Genomic DNA, 19,813 nt, shown 5'->3' on the forward strand with positions numbered 1-19,813 from the left:
TAGCAGTCTAAAGGAAGGATCGCATTGTTTTTGCTTGCCCCATGCACCCGAGACATTAGGGCATCCTAGATATAGTGGATATAGATATAGTGGAATTCCCTGCCCCCAAGAAGAGGTTCCACCCACCCAAAGCCCTCTGTACCTCTTCTTGGGGGCAGGGATGGCTTTCAATCATTTTGTATAGAATGCCGAGAGCATCCTAGTAATTTTTTTCTTCAGCCTTCTTCACTTTAAGAGAAAGGCACATTATGAATTAAGGCGTTATTGGTCGTCTGTTGTTTGTTTTCTTGGTAGTGGGCTATAGCTCAGCTTGTTAGTAATAACAGTGAGACCTCCCTAGGTCGATGTCTATGAGGAGGCCTTTTGTTGTGAAGCTTCCTAAGTTGTTTATTCACCTTCCATCTGGAGATCTAGGATATGTTTTTACCTTCTCTACAGGAATTTTGAATTTTCTTTATAGTGTTCTCTTTCTGAATTTTGGATTTTGTTAGTAGAAGTTAATTTGGTTGTTTGATTCAAGCTTTTCTTCATTACTGTTTTGCAGGTTATGCTTCTAAAGAATCCATTTGACTCTGCACTAACTGTAGTAACGTTTTGCTGTGACGTGAATTTCTGCCAAGTGGAAATATGGAGGAGACCGCTTACTAGTTTGCAAATTCTCACAAGCAGTCTAAAGGAAAGATCGCATTGTTTTTGCTTACCCCATGCACCCGAGACATTAGGGCATCCTAGATATGGTGGTGGGAATTCCCTGCTCCCAAGAAGATGTTTCACCCACCCAAAGCCCTCTGTACCTCTTTTTGGGGGCAGGGATGGCTTTCAATCATTTTATATAGAATGCCGAGAGCATCCTAGTAATGTTCTTCTTCGGCCTTCTTGACTCAAAGAGAAAGGCACATATTGTAATGAATTAATTTCCATCTTACTTCTCAGATACATACAAGTTGAGAACATTCTATGGTGCAATACAAATGATAGCGACCACCATACTTTACAGAGACATTCTGTGCTTGTAACTTAGAGCCCGGAGGTATAATTATATATTGAGTAAATATACCTTACCAATAAGATTTTAACTATACAAGGTGTACCGTTTCTCCTGTAACTGCTGCAGTGTGAGCGCTTCATTTCCTTCAGAGCCTTCATGCTTTCCAGTCCTGCTGCTTTCCCCCTGTAGTTGTGACTGAGTTATGGCCAGAAACTTCTTTTATAGAGGCAAGGGATCACCATGTCACAATGACCCTCCTTATGTCAGCCATTTGTGATGAAATGTGTGTGGTCGGTGGGTGTGACTGGTGGGCATGGCAATACTCTTGGTTAGTTGCTGTGATATGGGTGGGGCATCCTAGATATAGTGGTGGGAATTCCCTGCCCCCAAGAAGAGGTTCCACCCACCTATAGCCCTCTGTACCTCTTTTTGGGGGCAGGGATGGCTTTCAATCATTTTATATAGAATGCCGAGAACATCCTAGTAATTTTCTTCAGCCTTCTTCACTTTAAGAGAAAGGCACATTATGATTTAAGGCGTAATTGGTTGTCTGTGGTTTGTGTTCTTGGTAGTGGGCTGTAGCTCAGCTTCTTCGTAATAACAGTGAGACCTCCCTAAGTCGATGTCTATGAGGAGGCCTTTTGGGGTGAAGCTTCCTAAGTTGTTTATCCACCTTCCATCTGGAGATCTAGGAAATTTAGTTAACTTCTCTGCAGGATTTTTGAATTTTCTTTATAACTATAATGTATCATACCATGGGATCATGGTGTTGATGTTACCTGGTTGCTACGGGATAGTTCTCTTCAGATTCCATACTGTTAGGCCTACTTTTTCTGAAGGCCACTTGGCCACTATATATAGGCTGTACAATTCTTAATTCCACGTGTTCAATTTTCCTTAGTGTACTCTTTCTGGATTTTGTTAGTAGAAGTTAATTTGGTTATTTGATTCAAGCTTTTCTTCATTACTGTTTTGCAGGTCATGCTTCTAAAGAATCCATTCGACTCTGCACTAATTCTAGGAACGCATTGCTGCGATGTGAAGTCCTGCCACGTGGAAATATGGGAGACCGCTTACTAGTGTGCAAATTCTCACTAGCAGTCTAAAGGAAAAATCACATTTTTGCCTACCCCATGCACCCGAGACATTAGGTCATCCTAGATATAGTGGTGGGAATTCCCTGCCCTCTAGTAGAGGTTCCTTCCACCCAAATCCCTCTGTACCTCTTTTTGGGGGCAGGGATGGCTTTCAATCATTTTATATAGAATGCCGAGAGCATCCTAGTAATGTTCTTCTTCGGCCTTCTTCACTTTCAGAGAAAGGCACATATTGTTGTGATGAATTAATTTCCATCTTACTTCTCAGATACATACAAGTTGAGAACATTCTATGGTGCAATGCAAATGATAGCGACCACCATACTATACAGAGACATTCTGTGCTTGTAACTTAGAGCCTGGAGGTAGAATTATATATAGAGTAAATATACGTTACCAATAAGATTTTAACTATACAAGGTGTACCGTTTCTCTTGTAACTGCTGTAGTGTGAGTGCTTCATTTCCTTCAGAGCCTTCATGCTTTCCAGTCCTGCTGCTTTCCTCCTGTAGTTGTGACTGAGTTATGGCCAGATACTTCTTTTATAGAGGCAAGGGATCAGCATGTCACAATGACCCTCCTTATGTCAGCCATTTGTGATGAAATGGGTGTGGTCAGTGGGTTTGGCTGGTGGGTGTGGCAATACTCTTGGTTAGTGCTGTAATATGGGTGGGGCTGTTAAATGTGTCATAATAGTAAAATATTATTTTTTTAAAAAAAAACTCAGCTTTTTTGGTGGGACATTAATAATACAAGGTTAAAATATTTGTTGAGGCATTTGGGGATGAGGGTTCCCAGGTTGTTTATCCAATTGGAGAGAGCTGAGATGGGAAAGGACTTAGGAATGGTAGTTAGAGCAGCACAGTACCAGGTAGTGGCATGAAAGGCAACTAAACTATGTTGCAAAAAAGTATAAACACATGCTTGTCACGTAAACACAGTATTACCATGCCTTAAATTTGGGGGAAAGTGTTTGACACCTCTCCGCAAGAAGGATAAATTAAAACTTTGGAGTGTTAAGAGTCAGGCAACCTCATTAATAAAGGGCAAAAAAGTGTTAAATGATAAATAGATGTTCAAATAAACTGCCTTGGAGGTGACCCACTTCATATATTGGTATAAGTAAATCCCTGACATACCTCCCGACTTTGAAGTGCTGGGAATCGAGACAGGGGGTGTGACCATGTCACAATGGGGGCGTGATCATATTGCAAGATTATGCAGATTGCAAGTGGAATAAACTGAATTCTCCTCCCATTAGTTTTGTCATAGATGCTAATGTTTTCAGCTGCAGGAGAAGCAACAGTGCAAGCACGTGGACCAATTATTGTTGGTTCTTAGATGGATCTCCACCGAAATGGAGGAATGTTTATGCATTTTAAAAAACATGTTTTTTGGCATGCAAACAAGTCACAGCGGGGAAATCACTGCAGTCAGCGGCCATTGGAGCAGCCCTTGAGAGACCGTCTTAAGCTTGCAGCTGAACGCACAAAACCACCCTTGTCTTGGGGTCCCTTTTGTAAAGCCAGGTGGAGGTGGTGGGATCTCTCTAAGCGTGAGGGGGGGACAGGTTGCCAACTCCAAGTGGTTATGGTTACAGCCTAGGCTGGAGCTGGCTTGCAGTGCTGTTTCTTTAACACCATCATGCTGAAATCTATTAACTATAGCTGTGACCACTTTTTCACCACACATATGTCTTTAGTCTTTATCTGGGTTTTGGGGATTGGTACAGTGGGCATAGAAAAGGGGAGGGGGAGGCCATGTCGTCAACCAACTTATACATGTAGTGCTTGTTTAATTTTAATATTAGATTTGCAAATTCAGCGATCAAAGCAGTAATCAATGTTTCTCTAGGTAAGGACTATGAAGCTCTCCGGTCATTCTAAGTGAACTTTAATTAAAAAGGACATGCATGTAGATCTGTACAGACGTCTGTATACGTGACACAGGTGAAGGTACCAAAATGTGGCAATATTTTTGTTTAAAGCGTACTTCTGGTAGTGATCTACAACCAGAAGTGTATTCAAAAGCGCTACGGAATCTGTTGGCGCTATATAAATAAATGATAATGATGATTCAGTGCCTTCGGGCTAGAGATGGAACTCATGCATAGGGACTACAGTAGGATTGGTGGAACAGTCTATGTCGCCACGCTCACAGATGGACACTAGAGTAGTCAAATGACGACTAGGGTTTAATAAGCCAAATTGGTCATGTGGGAAACAGAGCGGGTATTATGTATAGGTTAGATGCTAGGTAGCCAGCAGATCAGCAATGGGGATAACGCACATACTGGGGACGGTACAGATATAGGAAGATAAAATTAGCACACTTAAGGACAGAGGAAAAGAAATAGGAACATCGTTCAAAAAAGGGCCCAAAGAACATGGTGGCAGGAATGGAGACACAAATTGACATATGAGCCGGGCGTTAAATCACAATGGACAGTAAGAGACAGTTCAAAGGTTCAAGGACTAGAGAAGGTCCAAGGATTAGAGAAGACAAGAGCCATACGATAGGGTGTAATGAAGAGACACAGAAAGTGTTAACGGACTAGCAGAAAACAATTTATCCAGAGGGGATAATCCAGAAAAGACGGACAATACACGGCCCAGGCTGCATACACACGGACATTAAAATGAAATGAATAAGGATACAGGATGTGTCGTGGTACGATCCAAGCCCAAGGTATTGTTATTACTGTATGACTATTGGGCTAAGCAGTTAAATGCCTAAAAATAGTGCACGGCTGCATTCACAAAAACGATCAGCATTGTAAGCTCATGCAACAGCCCCTGGCTAAAATCCCACAGCGATCCTATTGTTTTATGTTTCATGCATCAAATTAACACTTGTGTATTTATCCTTAGAATCTACCATGTGCAGTTTCGTTTTATAACAAGGTATACATAAATGCCATTTTAATATCTAGCTTTACTATAGTGACAGCCCGTGATGAAGCTTTTTATAGCACTTTTTTATTTACATGCTAAGATACAATACAGTACACAAAAAGATTTGTCTTTAGGTTTTTATTGCTTGTTTAGGGTAGTAATGTTTTAGGACATAATCAGACTGGCAATAAGAAGAGAAAGCCGATGACGTAAGCTCTCCGCCACAGTCTGCACCTTATAATATGGATGCACCTAAATACTGGATCAAATCCAAATTTCCAGGATTCGGGTGTTCTGATTCTCTGGATTCTGCAGAGCTGGAATCTTGCTCAAACTGCCTAGTATGCAAATGACTCCAGAACATTGGTGCATCCTGAATTATTGAATTATAACTGTTCATAGACATGTACGCCAAGAAATACATTTGCAGAGGTAGACAGAGGGAGTTAAACAGACAGACACTCTTTGGGGTATATTTACTAAACTGCAGGTTTGAAAAAGTGGAGATGTTGCCTATAGCAACCAACCAGATTCTAGCTTTCATTTATTTAGTGCATTCTACAAAATGAAACCTAGAATCTGATTGGTTGCTATAGGCAACATCTCCACTTTTTTCAAACCCGCCGTTTAGTAAATCTAGCCCTTTGTTTCCGTCTTGTAAGCATATTAGAGCTTCCAGCTGTTTCCTTTGTACACAGTTAGACCAGTCCGACACTGCTGCAAAGCCTCTGAACTCCAAATAAAGCACCAATAAAAGTAAAGTATAGCATTCCAATAAATCCAATACATTTCAGGAAATCACAGTAAACGGCCATTTATGCCAACACATTTTATTTTGCAATTACATTTGCATAATTGAAAGAAGAAGGTATCTCTGCTAACGTTCATTGAGTGTTGCACCCTACAAGGCTTCCAGCACTTCACTTTATCACTCGTTACGGCTTTTAGTATTTTTATGATTATATGCAATAGGCAATAGAGTGGTTACTGCCTTTTAATCTCAGTCTGATCCTGTCGCTCAATTATTTATATATTTATAAATGCAGAAAAGTATTGCAACATTTTTCTTCAAACAATAAAATTGCAACTGGGTGATTCATATTGCAAATATCACTGCAGCGCAGTCTTGAGTCTCGGGGGTAAATGTATCAAGTTGTGAGTTTCCGGTGGGTGTGAAAAGTAGAGATGTTGCCTGCAGCAACCGATCAGATTCTAACTGTCATCTTGTAGAGTGTACTAAATAAATGACAGCTAGTATCTGAGTGGTTGCTATAGGCAACATCTCCACTTTACAAACCTGCCGGAAACTTGCAGCTTGATATATTTAACCCCTTGTGTGCTTCTTACTAATCATATTTTGGGGTGAAAAGAAGGCTTTCAGGTACCCATCCTTTCTGATTAATGACATTTGAGTTATAATATCTTATGAATACAGACGTTTGTACACAATTAATATAAATGTTATTTCCGTGAAGTCTGGTCTTCTGAATGGGAGCGGCTTATTTCAATATTGCTTGTAAGGAATAGTGGAACTCTCCATAACCTTTGTCATTGTTCTAAAGCTAATTGAACCTGCAGTGATGAGCCTCAATAAGGACAAAGCAGCGTATCTGTAGATCTCTCTGCATTAACCTGTCATACTCTAAATATCCAGTAGGTGAAGCAGTGAGGCCAGAGGTTGCCATGACAACAGCATATCCTAGAAGTCTGGTCCCCTGAATAAGAAAGACTTATCCCCAATTAAATAAAACTATTTAAATTCAGACATAATCTTGAGGAGTAATAAACATGTTATAGATGGAGTGGTTTGGGGGCTATTGAATGTGGGGGTGAGTTTAGGGAGAATGAGATCTCTTTATTAAATGTGACTATGTATTATTTAATGGCAGTGATGCATGTAGGAAATAGGTATATTTATGGAATGTAAATACTATTAATTGATTGTAGGGGCTGTTTGGAGGGAGGGAAATAGGTTAATTTATTAAATGGGAATAATATTATTTTAATGTTGGGGCAGGAGGAAGGCCTAATTATTACTCATGGGTGCTATTGATTTAACGCCGAGGCTGGTTGGAATTTTCTAAATGTACCCAATTTTTTTTCTAAATACGGCCCCCAACATTCCAGGATCCAGACAAGCCGCAACTAAAGAGACCAGCAGCCACAGGTGGTGAGTGTTCTGCCCAATGTAAGGGGTAGGCCAACTCTTGTTAACTCTTTATATACACACTGCATTGTTTATATACTACACTATGGTGCTAGATGTCCTGAAAGTCTGGAGTGCACAACAATACAGTTTTTTTTTCCACGCCCCAATGATGCATAGTCACACCCCAATCGTCTGAATACACCCATAGCTACTTTTGTGCCGCTGTAACATTTTTTACCATGCTCAACTATAAGGGGGCCCCATGAAGTTGTTGTACTTGGCCCTCAATTCCTCTAGGCAGCCCTGATCCCAATCTCCACTCTGAGCCACACTTGCTCCTCTTGTTTCAGCTGTGCCCTCCTCCCTTTAGAATGTAAGCTCTCTAATGAGCAGGGTCCTCCATACCCTCTGTTTTCATGTCTCCATTCATTTTGTCTGCCTTGTCTGTTTTTGATTTACGTATGTACTGTTTTATGTATATCCTTGTCTTCCCTACTGTACGGCGCTGCGGAGCACTATGGCTCCTTACAAATCTACGATAATAATAATAATTAAAGGACTGTTTCCCCACTTTTTTTTGCAAAATATGACAGTGAATAACATCACATTTGGAACTATCATAAATTGCTGAAAACCAACATTTACATCTTTTGATGTTAAAAATGTCACTTAATGTTCTGCCAGGTTCAAGAATAGCTCTTAATATCAAGGGGGGTGTAGTGCCCCCATAACCAGGTGTATCTGACCAGTTTGTGGAAATTATATTCAAATGTTGGCAACAATGGCGTAATACTCACTAATGTAGGACAAATTGTCATCCGTTGGTAGGGTAGTAGCTGGTGGTGATGTTGGTTGGTGTCCAAGTGTTTTATTTTCCTTAGATACTTCTTCATCCTTCTCCTCCACCTCTACTTCTTGCAGATCTTCCTCTTTTTCTTCTACCTCCTCCTTTTCTAGGTCTACCACTTTTTTGTTCTGGTTTTGTGAAACAGAAATTAACGTGACGTTGAAGGATAACCTCGCTCCTGTTTTAGGAGGCAGCAGAGGATGTTTTTCTGGCGGAACGGTGACCTCTAAATGACCTAAGAGGATCTGAAGACAGAAGACCAATTTTTGGAGTTGCACATATTATCGTACGCATGCAGCCTCTCTATTTACTAGTAACAGGTGACCCATGAGATTCAGTATGCATCAGAATCTCTTAAAAAAAACGTAAAAATATAGATGAAGAAGGTAAAGAACAGACTGGTCTATCTAGTGCAGCGATGGGCAACAGACGGCATTAAAGCTGCATACGGCAATCCGAAACGTCACCGGCGACTCCAGCTCCTTCCTACTTTATTGTCAGATTTGTTTGTTACAGCTTGTAACACTTGTTTAAAATGGCTAAGGATAGAGATAGGTGTTTGTTTGTGTCAATAAATGTATTGTTTTAAGTTAAAACAATACATTTATTAAATGTAGAAATTTTTTTTTTGCCCATTCATTTTCTTCTATTCTGTTTTTTTGTGCTTCTATTTTTATAAATGCCGCCAAAATGTCTCTATCTGTACCCCAAGCAGTTAAATGATTGTCCCAAATGGTTTGTATGCATTTCAGAAATAGAAAAATGTGAACAACCTGATTAACATTGATACTTTTGTCTTCTTTTAAACTAGATAACATTTATGATCTTGACTTCCAGTAATAAACATTACTACTTACACCCAGAGCCTCATTCATGAAACGTTTCCTCTATCAGTGACAACAGTAGATCTTTGCATTTGTGTATTTTATGGTGAGACAAAATAACTTTGCACTTGGAGAGTAAAATAAAGTGTTGTTGTGTGGAAAAAAACAGTGTGATATGTCGAAGTAATAATTAACAAAAACCCTATATTACCAATTAGTTCAAGAGAATGAACTAATGAACTTGAATTTTATGTGTCTGTGCTTTTAAGAGGAAAAGTACTGACCTTTCTCTTACATATTGCACAAACAGAGAACAAGTTATATAATGGTCACATGTTCTTCATTTCACAATATAAGGTCAAAGACATATTTGCTCCAAATAAGGTCAAGAAGACCCTTCCAAAAGGCCCCTCCAAGAACATGTCACTTTAATGAAGATTAATGATAGAGACTTAGGGCTAGATTTACTAAGCTGCGGTTTTGAAAAAAGTGGGGATGTTGCCTATAGCAACCAATCAGATTCTAGCTGTCATTTTGTAGAAGGTACTAAATAAATGAAAGCTAGAATCTGATTGGTTGCTATTGGCAACATCCCCACTTTTTCAAACCCGCAGCTTAGTAAATCTAGCCCTTAGAGTGTCAGCAGTGATGTAAGCTGGAAAGGTGGTGTGGTAGTGTGGTTTTTGTAATGATAAGTAACATTTTCTATAAAAGAATGACTTAATCAAATATAGATTGTCAATTGGTATTTGAAACCCTGGGCGTATGTCTGCTTCGTCCAGTAATGGCTGTATCTATGCATAATTTCTTTTAATAAAGAATAGAAATATTATATCTCATTTATTATTTAAAGAGAAGAATAGAAAAAATCTTATACAGATGCAAATAATGATTATATGTTACTTGCTCAGATGTCATCTCTGAATTTTAAATGTTCTCTACATTTATCATCCCAAAAGCTGTCCCACCGGACTTATTGGGCAAACAGTAATTAAACCTGGTGCAGGGAATCATTACGAAATACTTTTGGTGGTATCCGCCTAGATTGTACTCTGAAAGTGATGTTTAAAAAGAGAACAGGAATTAATAGAACTTGCTGTAAATATTGTCCTCCCTTTTATCTGAGTATAAATGCAAAGAGAGTTTTATCAGACAAAGACTGTTACATACTAATACAAGGAGCACCAAGGTCTTTGTGACACCATGAGGACGGTCCTCCGCATCATCTGCATCATCTCCGCTTCCATCAGTTCAGGTGAGACCTCTCTGGTTCTTGTAGATGGCAAATGAGCGAATAGACATATATATATGTAATGGGGGCATGAAAAGGTGAAGGACATTTGTTAACCACTTCATGATCAGAAGGTTCCTACCCCCGTGGGGTGCAGTAGGTTTGTCAGGGGTAGCAAGATTTTGGGGTAAATTTATCAAACCTTCTATAAATAGTATTTGTAATCTTCTATTCCAGCTATCATTTATCGTGATATATTGTTAGGGATTTTGGTATGGGGCTTTTTTAGCATCATATTAGAATAAAAATATATAACTTTAAATTACATTATATATGAAACAATATAGGCAAAATATGATTCCGTTTTGTTTACCTTTTCCACTATTAGCATCAACTAACTAATATGCCAACAAATGTAATCAGCTCTCCCGTGTATAGTGATACCTAATATATCTAGGTTATTTTAAGTCTGAAGAACTGATGGATCTGTATACAGAAACTATACAGATCCACCGCCCTAAAAACTGCAATGATGTCACAGGATTTTTTTCTGAAACGAGGAAGAAGCAAATAGAACGTACTTTGAATGCTACGATCAGGGTACAAGGAAATGGACTTAAAGCATTAAGTTTATGCCCAAAGTCTACTGTTTGTATGTAGCCCCTAATACCTGCGCATACTAGTCTTGGGTTACTGTAGTTATAGCTACATGTGTCACGGGCACTAGGAGTCTTTACCCAGGGATCACCAGGTGATAGGCTTACCAGAGCAGGATAGGTGGTAATATGGTACTCTGGTAGCAGGGTGATCACGGAACAGGAAATAGCAGATGATGAGATGCTCAGGAAAGTCTATGACTAGCAGCACTGGCAATATGGAGGTAGTAATACACGAGGAACTGTATGGACAAAGGACACGTGAAGGTAGTCAGTGGTCTGCGGTAGCAAGTTGTACCACTGCTATAGTGAGGAGGAATGTCCAACAGAAACGAGGAGGTGATGAGAGTCAGCGGTCTGCGGATAGCAAGTTGTACCGCTGTCTGAGTGAAGGAATGGAATCCAAGTGGAGGTATCCGGGGAGTCAGTGGTCTGCGTTAGCAAGTTGTACCACTGCTATGTGAGAGGATACTGGAACAGGTGAAACTGTAAACAGGGGTCAGTGGTCTGCCACTAGCAAGTTGAACCACTGAATATATATGTGAGGAGGTGCACGGGGAGAGACTGCAACACAATATATACACGGGCACCTTGACTTTGATCCACAGTAATATGCACAATATAAATGTATAAATGACTGAACAACACTGCCAATATAGAAAGTCTCTTGAAGAAATCCAGCATGAGATAACACAGTCAATGATGGCAATAGACTCAGCGGATAGTACACTCCAGAGGAGAACCAACACAGTCCAGCAAGGTATGCAATACACAGCACAGTCAATGGGAAGTATGCATACCGTGGTTCAGGAGAAGGCAGTCAGACAGAAGTGCAGAGATACCTGAACGGCAGGAGGCCGGCAGGATGCAAAGTCCCTGGATGGGTGAAGCGGTGGTCTAGCAGGTGCAGCGCACAGGTAGGTAGACCAGCAGGGAACCCAGGAAGGCGTGGAGAGCGGATCAGCAGTAGATGGATGCGTAGCGCTGAGAAGTAACAGCAGCGGGTCTCTGCGGGAACACGGAGGTAGCCAATAGCAACCAGCAGGTGCAGTAACGATGGGACACCGGAGCAGAGTTGAACTGGAACAGTTGATCACGGAGAGTAGCGGGTAGCAATAGTGGCAGCAGACTCAAGGAAACACGGGAGAGTTGACAAGGACTGAAGACTGAAGCGCACAGAGGCGGCGGATAGGAATCAGCCAAACAGTCACGATGAAACACAGACGGGTTGCAGGTTGAAGACTGTAGTGCACGGAGGCAGCGGATAGGAATCAGCGAGCAGTCACGATGATGAAACACAGACGAGTTGCAGGTTGAAGACTGTAGTGCACGGAGGCAGCGGATAGGAATCAGCCAAACAGTCACGATGATGAAACACAGACGAGTTGCAGGTTGAAGCCTGTAGTGCACGGAGGCAGCGGATAGGAATCAGCTGGCAGTCACAATCATGAACAGGTGAGTGGATGTGAATGAAAGACTGTAGTGCACGGAGGCAGCGGATAGGCATCAGCTAACAGTCCCAATGATACAAGGTAGAGTTGAAGTGGTTAGAAGACTGTAGTGCACGGAGGCAGCGGATAGGAATCAGCTCACAGTCACGATGATACAGTAGATGGTAGAAGTGGTATGGGAACCACAGTAGTAGAAGTGGTTTGGAAACCACAGAGGTAGAAGTGGTTTGGAAACCACAGGAAACAGCTGGGCTGAATAAACGAGGAAACACAGGAACACCTTCAGAGACTCATGGGGAATGAGACTCCAAGATCAGGCCACGTGGTGTTGACCACAGGTGCTTAATATAGGGAGGTTGCCTGATCTGCCAATTAAGTTAAAGGAACATACACTGGAGGTATAGAAAGGGCTGCGCATGCGCAGTCCCTCAGGATGGAGGACGGCCACGGTTCCTAAATGTCCGGGAAGAAGCACTCACAGTCCGGTGAGTGACAGTACCCCCCCTTTTAAAGGTGGGCACAGAACGCCTGGAACCGGGCTTGTCCGGATTTTTGGAATAAAACTTCTTCAGAAGGGCAGGAGCATTAAGATCTTCAGCTTTGATCCATGAACGCTCTTCAGGACCAAAGCCCTTCCAATGAACGAGGAAACGGAGGACTCCTCGCGAAATTTTTGCATCCAATACCTCAGTAATCTCGAAATCCTCCTCCTGATGAACTTGAACTGGCTGCGGTGCTGAGGGAGGAGTCGAGAAACGGTTGATGATGAGAGGTTTGAGCAAGGACACATGGAAGGCATTGGAAATCCGAAGATTCTTAGGAAGAAGAAGTTTAACACATACTGGATTGATAACTTGAATGATCCTATATGGACCAATAAAACGAGGGGCGAATTTCATAGATGGAACCTTCAAACGAATATTTTTGGTAGATAACCAGACACGATCTCCAATTTTTAGTGGTGGAATAGCCCGCCTCTTCTTATCTGCGAAAGACTTATATTTATTAGATGTCTTCTTTAAACAGGTTTTGACCTGAGACCAGATATTTTTGAAGGTCTGACAAGCAGTCTCCACAGCAGGAACTTGGGTGGGCGGGAGGGCAGGAAATTCCGGAAAAGACGGATGGTGACCGTGAACCACCAGCACTTGACTTTTTGAAGATGACTCCTGAGATCCATCTTCAACGTCCGATGACGTCACGAACGCCCGATGAGGAGGAAGGCGTTCAGACTGAACCTTATCACACAGATCCGTAGATGAAGGATCCTGTGGAGGAGGCCCTGGTGGAATAGACGAATGCTGTCTTTTGAATGAAACCACTTGAGAGAGGCAACGATGATGACATTCAGCTCCCCAAGATATAACTTGAGAAGTGCGCCAGTCAATCTGGGGAGAATGACACTGAAGCCATGGAAGGCCTAAGACAATCGGACTTGTCGTAACAGGAAGAATTAAAAACGAAATCTCTTCATGGTGTAACCCACCAATCTGAAGCGTTACTGGAGACGTACTCTGGGTGATGAGACCATTGATGAGACGTGATCCATCCATAGCAGTCACAGTAATCGGTGTTTTCAAAGTAATCACTGGTAGGGACCATTGATTCACTAATGATTTGGAAATGAAATTTCCTGCTGCTCCGGAATCAATCAATGCCTGTGACTCAAAGGCTTTGGTAGCAGAGGAAATCGTAACATCAAAAGTGCAGGCTTTTAATTTCGTAGAAGATGGAGAGGACTCCAGGAACCCTAACCTTATCTCCCCAGTATTGGTTAGAGCCCGGCATTTCCTGGGACAAGAATTGAGCATATGCGTAGAATCGGCACAATAGATACAAAGTCTATTCTTTATTCTTCGGTCCCTCTCCTCTAAAGTTAATTTGGAGCGACCTATCTCCATGGGTATCCCCGGAGATGAAGCTGGGTGAAATTGAGGATTTGAGAGAAGAGGTGTTTTAACCGAAGTTGTTTTCTCAGGTTCTCTTTCACGAAACCTCAGGTCTACCCGATGGCAAAGAGAGATCAAATCTTCTAAAGAGGAGGGTAGTTCTTGTGAAGTCAGTGCGTTTTTAATTTTATCGGAAAGCCCCTGCCAGAAGGCGGCAACTAGTGCTTCAGTGTTCCACTGAAGTTCAGAGGCTAAGATCCTAAATCGAATGACGTACTGAGCCACAGTGCGAGATCCTTGGCGAAGACGGAGAATGCTAGATGCAGCGGAAATAACACGACCTGGTTCATCGAATACACTTCGGAACGTGGAAATAAACTCGGCACTATCCTGTAACAATGGATCGTTTCTTTCCCACAGAGGGGAAGCCCATGCGAGAGCTTGTCCAGAAAACAATGAAATAAGATAGGCCACTCTGGAACGATGGGTAGAAAAATTTTGAGGTTGGAGCTCAAAATGAACTGAGCATTGAGTAAGAAAACCCCTACAAGTTTTGGGGTCTCCATCGTATTTTGACGGAGTAGGCAGGTGAAGCGTGGAAGCTGTAAACACCCGGGATGGCACTGGGGAAACGGAGGAAGGCACAGGAGCATCAACAGTAGTTGTGGCATCTTGCACAGACGGTCTTTGGGAGGCTAACGCCTGGTAACACCGCAGTAAATGCCGTTGGCGAACTTCCTGTTGCTCAATACGGGTAACCAGATGCCGCAGCATCTCTTTGGCTGTAGGTTCCGTATCTGGGTCTGTCATGGCCTGATCTTACTGTCACGGGCACTAGGAGTCTTTACCCAGGGATCACCAGGTGATAGGCTTACCAGAGCAGGATAGGTGGTAATATGGTACTCTGGTAGCAGGGTGATCACGGAACAGGAAATAGCAGATGATGAGATGCTCAGGAAAGTCTATGACTAGCAGCACTGGCAATATGGAGGTAGTAATACACGAGGAACTGTATGGACAAAGGACACGTGAAGGTAGTCAGTGGTCTGCGGTAGCAAGTTGTACCACTGCTATAGTGAGGAGGAATGTCCAACAGAAACGAGGAGGTGATGAGAGTCAGCGGTCTGCGGATAGCAAGTTGTACCGCTGTCTGAGTGAAGGAATGGAATCCAAGTGGAGGTATCCGGGGAGTCAGTGGTCTGCGTTAGCAAGTTGTACCACTGCTATGTGAGAGGATACTGGAACAGGTGAAACTGTAAACAGGGGTCAGTGGTCTGCCACTAGCAAGTTGAACCACTGAATATATATGTGAGGAGGTGCACGGGGAGAGACTGCAACACAATATATACACGGGCACCTTGACTTTGATCCACAGTAATATGCACAATATAAATGTATAAATGACTGAACAACACTGCCAATATAGAAAGTCTCTTGAAGAAATCCAGCATGAGATAACACAGTCAATGATGGCAATAGACTCAGCGGATAGTACACTCCAGAGGAGAACCAACACAGTCCAGCAAGGTATGCAATACACAGCACAGTCAATGGGAAGTATGCATACCGTGGTTCAGGAGAAGGCAGTCAGACAGAAGTGCAGAGATACCTGAACGGCAGGAGGCCGGCAGGATGCAAAGTCCCTGGATGGGTGAAGCGGTGGTCTAGCAGGTGCAGCGCACAGGTAGGTAGACCAGCAGGGAACCCAGGAAGGCGTGGAGAGCGGATCAGCAGTAGATGGATGCGTAGCGCTGAGAAGTAACAGCAGCGGGTCTCTGCGGGAACACGGAGGTAGCCAATAGCAACCAGCAGGTGCAGTAACGATGGGACACCGGAGCAGAGTTGAACTGGAACAGTTGATCACGGAGAGTAGCGGGTAGCAATAGTGGCAGCAGACTCAAGGAAACACGGGAGAGTTGACAAGGACTGAAGACTGAAGCGCACAGAGGCGGCGGATAGGAATCAGCCAAACAGTCACGATGAAACACAGACGGGTTGCAGGTTGAAGACTGTAGTGCACGGAGGCAGCGGATAGGAATCAGCGAGCAGTCACGATGATGAAACACAGACGAGTTGCAGGTTGAAGACTGTAGTGCACGGAGGCAGCGGATAGGAATCAGCCAAACAGTCACGATGATGAAACACAGACGAGTTGCAGGTTGAAGCCTGTAGTGCACGGAGGCAGCGGATAGGAATCAGCTGGCAGTCACAATCATGAACAGGTGAGTGGATGTGAATGAAAGACTGTAGTGCACGGAGGCAGCGGATAGGCATCAGCTAACAGTCCCAATGATACAAGGTAGAGTTGAAGTGGTTAGAAGACTGTAGTGCACGGAGGCAGCGGATAGGAATCAGCTCACAGTCACGATGATACAGTAGATGGTAGAAGTGGTATGGGAACCACAGTAGTAGAAGTGGTTTGGAAACCACAGAGGTAGAAGTGGTTTGGAAACCACAGGAAACAGCTGGGCTGAATAAACGAGGAAACACAGGAACACCTTCAGAGACTCATGGGGAATGAGACTCCAAGATCAGGCCACGTGGTGTTGACCACAGGTGCTTAATATAGGGAGGTTGCCTGATCTGCCAATTAAGTTAAAGGAACATACACTGGAGGTATAGAAAGGGCTGCGCATGCGCAGTCCCTCAGGATGGAGGACGGCCACGGTTCCTAAATGTCCGGGAAGAAGCACTCACAGTCCGGTGAGTGACAACATGTCACTTCTTCTCTGACGGAGTGACTCCAGCCAAGTTAGACAATAACTCTTCGGGATTACAGCTTTTAGCTATGTCAAACACGAGTTGACTCAGGAAACTCCTCTCAAACTCAAAGGGAAATATCTGGTGATTACTTCGGCACACACACACCAAACAAAAGGGGCAGGCCACTTGGCACATTCATTACTAGGTCTAGAAGTGAGAAAACCAGCAAATCGATGTATAACGATGGAAAAGAGGGACTAACCCTCAAATAATTGAAGGTGAATTAGGTTATGGTTTCAGAAGAATAGAAGGTTACAAACCAAATGACAATAAGAGATTTGGTACCAAAGATTAACATGAATATATTTACATTACAATCAGCAATGAAATGGTATACATCAGCATAAGTTTTGAAGGTGAAAATATCACAGCTCATAATTACAATGACGATGAGATGTTAGCATATGACAATTATTATGGCAGACAGCCCCTCTGTAGTAATAGCTCTCCTTCTGCCTGTTCCCCTCTGTCTGCAATTGCACCCTCCTCTGTGCTAAGTCTCTTGTGTGTTGCCTCTCCTTCTCTAGTGGCTCTCAATGTGCTGCCATGGTCCAAGCAATAGTCACACCTACTTACGCAACCATATTCCCGTGCTTCTCCTCTCTCCTTCACACCTATTCAGCATCAGCTCTGACATTCCCAGAGCAAGGGAAATCTCGATTTCAGGTGCTTCTGCTCAGTATTGACAGCTGTTACGTGGGCCAGTATGCTCTACATGGTGAGCTCAATCCCCTGTCTTCCCTCTTTGTCTCTGGTCAGTGCTGAAGAGAAAGAAGGATGTTACATGAAGGTTTTAAAACTCCCAATGCCACATATGTACAGGGAGCACCGAGGGTTACACAAATATTTTGGCATTAGAAAAGGCTGTCCACAGACAAGGGATAACTCAGATTAAATAGGAACTATACTGAGGCACAAATTATCATTAGAAGGTTACATTTAAATGAAGAAAACAGATGATATCCTATGTGAAACTTTATTTTCTCTGAGCTACCGCAACAGCAGAGTGTATATTGCCAAAAATTCAGTATACAAGATGCCAGCGTCACAGTATCTTTGGGAATTGGGATACCACCCGTAAGGAGGATGTGGTAGTTTCACATTGGATGCATGCAACATCCCCCAGACGCTTGTCTAATGCTTCTGACGCCCCCCAACTCATCTCCATTTAGCACACACCTGTGGCAGGTTCGCGCACCACCCATTCACAGCTGCTCTGATTTGCAGAACAGCAGTGAGCAGGACATATCTCCCAATCTGGACTATACCACATAAATTGGAACAGTTGAGAGGTATGAAATTGTGTTAAGGAACGATAGAACACAAACAGCATCCTGGTAGCTTCTCATACCTTCTAAAATAAATGTGTGTCTATGCAGTCATCACGGCGGGATATGATTGGTTAAGCAAAATGTATATCTTATTGGCTTTTTTGCTTACCTTTGCAATTTAATGGACTATCCGTTTCAGTTGCATAACTATCTTAATCAATTCCACAGGATGTCTCCCACCACAGATTTTTCACTCACACTGCCTAAAAACCTTTCTCTAACCTTCTTAGCAAAAACATCCTGCTTGTTTAAATAAAAGTAGAATAATATATAAATATAAATGTAGTGTTCAAACACAAAATGGAAGCTCATTTGCTATCAACTGTGTTGCACATGGGTTGTTTTAATGTGCTATGTAATAAGAAATTGTAACTATATTTAGACAGATCAACTTAACACTGTACTCCTTCATATTCTACATTAATGGGCATGTCTACATTTGGATATTCCACTTCCTTAGATAGTGCCACCCCTGCCAGTTTTTTCTGTGTAGTAGTTATGTGTTTATACAATTTCAAATGAGGTACATTTATGAAAACAGTTTCACATGTCATTGTGTAGAAATGGGGAATTGGCCATAGCAGCCAATGACATGAGTGCTATAATTTTCTAAACTGCAAGCTGTACGTTCCACTGAGGCAGGGACTTATGTAACTGAATAAAGTTATGTGATTTTGAAGTGCTGCGGATTGTTGGAACTATATCCATGCATTTATGTCCAGAGTGGACAACTCTGATACCAAACTTCCAACTTAATTTACCATTGCAGTTACATGGGCTGAATTAATTAATTAATTGCCAAATTTTTTTATTTCTTTTTTTAATGCAGCACTGGTAAAATCAATAGTAAATTAAGTGGAAAGATTGGGAGCAGATCATTGTCTACTGGGTTTAAGGGGTCATGTTGGAGGGTCTATAAAATATTTAATCTTGCTATAGGTAATAGATATCTACAATAAAAATTACATTTGTAAGTGAGACATAGGAAGGAATGGCCAGGTTCCTATCACATTATAATTGCTCTGCTTCCTGCCTCTCCAGGTAACTGCATAATATGTGTAGAGTGCTCTAACAACTATGGTCTGGATTGCGTGGGTAACTTGGTGACCTGTGGAACCTGTATGACAAATGTCACCATGGAAATAAACGGTAAGTAATACACTCAACATAACCTACCATTAGCTGAGGCTACTTTTCATCTCTATGTTTTATTAGTAAGTTACAACAACAGGAAATATGTTCCTGCTGTCATCTCGGTGACCGTACAGGCCTTGTAACAAGTAGTCAGAAAGTGTGACCATGAGACTCTCCAGAGCCAGTGAACACTTTTGCATAATGTATCTATTACTTACGTAGAGACGGTGAACCACTCCTGCGCAGTGGGTCATTGCAAATTGTCCTTAGGAGCATAGCTATTGTTTGATCCTCATGCTGCAATGAAGGAATGAGGGTTCCTCCAAACCATTACAGAAGAACAAGAATCCTGGGTTCTTTAGCTGGAATTTGTCTGGATGGTAGAGCTCTGGCAGGTAACTGCAGGGAGAAACAAGAGTATGTCTGTTGGGTATCAGAAGATGAATGTGTGGACCAGTCTTAGATTGGGAGCCTGCCTGTGCTTCCTAGGAGACTATTCATTTGTTTTGACAGTGGTAGCCTGGATCCATGTTCACCCATAACAACCCAATGCCACCAA

The 19,813-nt window shown here is 42.4% G+C and overlaps 1 protein-coding gene across 1 annotated transcript in view; it reads left to right on the forward strand.

Moving 5' to 3' along the window:
• The first annotated feature begins 9,914 nt into the window (after positions 1 to 9,914).
• LOC142107885 (uncharacterized) overlaps positions 9,915 to 19,813 on the forward strand; it is a 28,220-nt gene continuing 18,321 nt past the window's right edge. Inside the window, exons 1-2 of the mRNA XM_075191528.1 lie at positions 9,915 to 10,054; positions 19,162 to 19,269. Coding sequence (XP_075047629.1) covers positions 10,003 to 10,054; positions 19,162 to 19,269 — 160 coding nt within the window. The 5' untranslated portion in view covers positions 9,915 to 10,002. The remainder of the gene's footprint in view (positions 10,055 to 19,161; positions 19,270 to 19,813) is intronic.

This window comes from Mixophyes fleayi, chromosome 11, assembly GCF_038048845.1.
Source record: "Mixophyes fleayi isolate aMixFle1 chromosome 11, aMixFle1.hap1, whole genome shotgun sequence".
NCBI classification, from domain to species: domain Eukaryota; kingdom Metazoa; phylum Chordata; class Amphibia; order Anura; family Limnodynastidae; genus Mixophyes; species Mixophyes fleayi.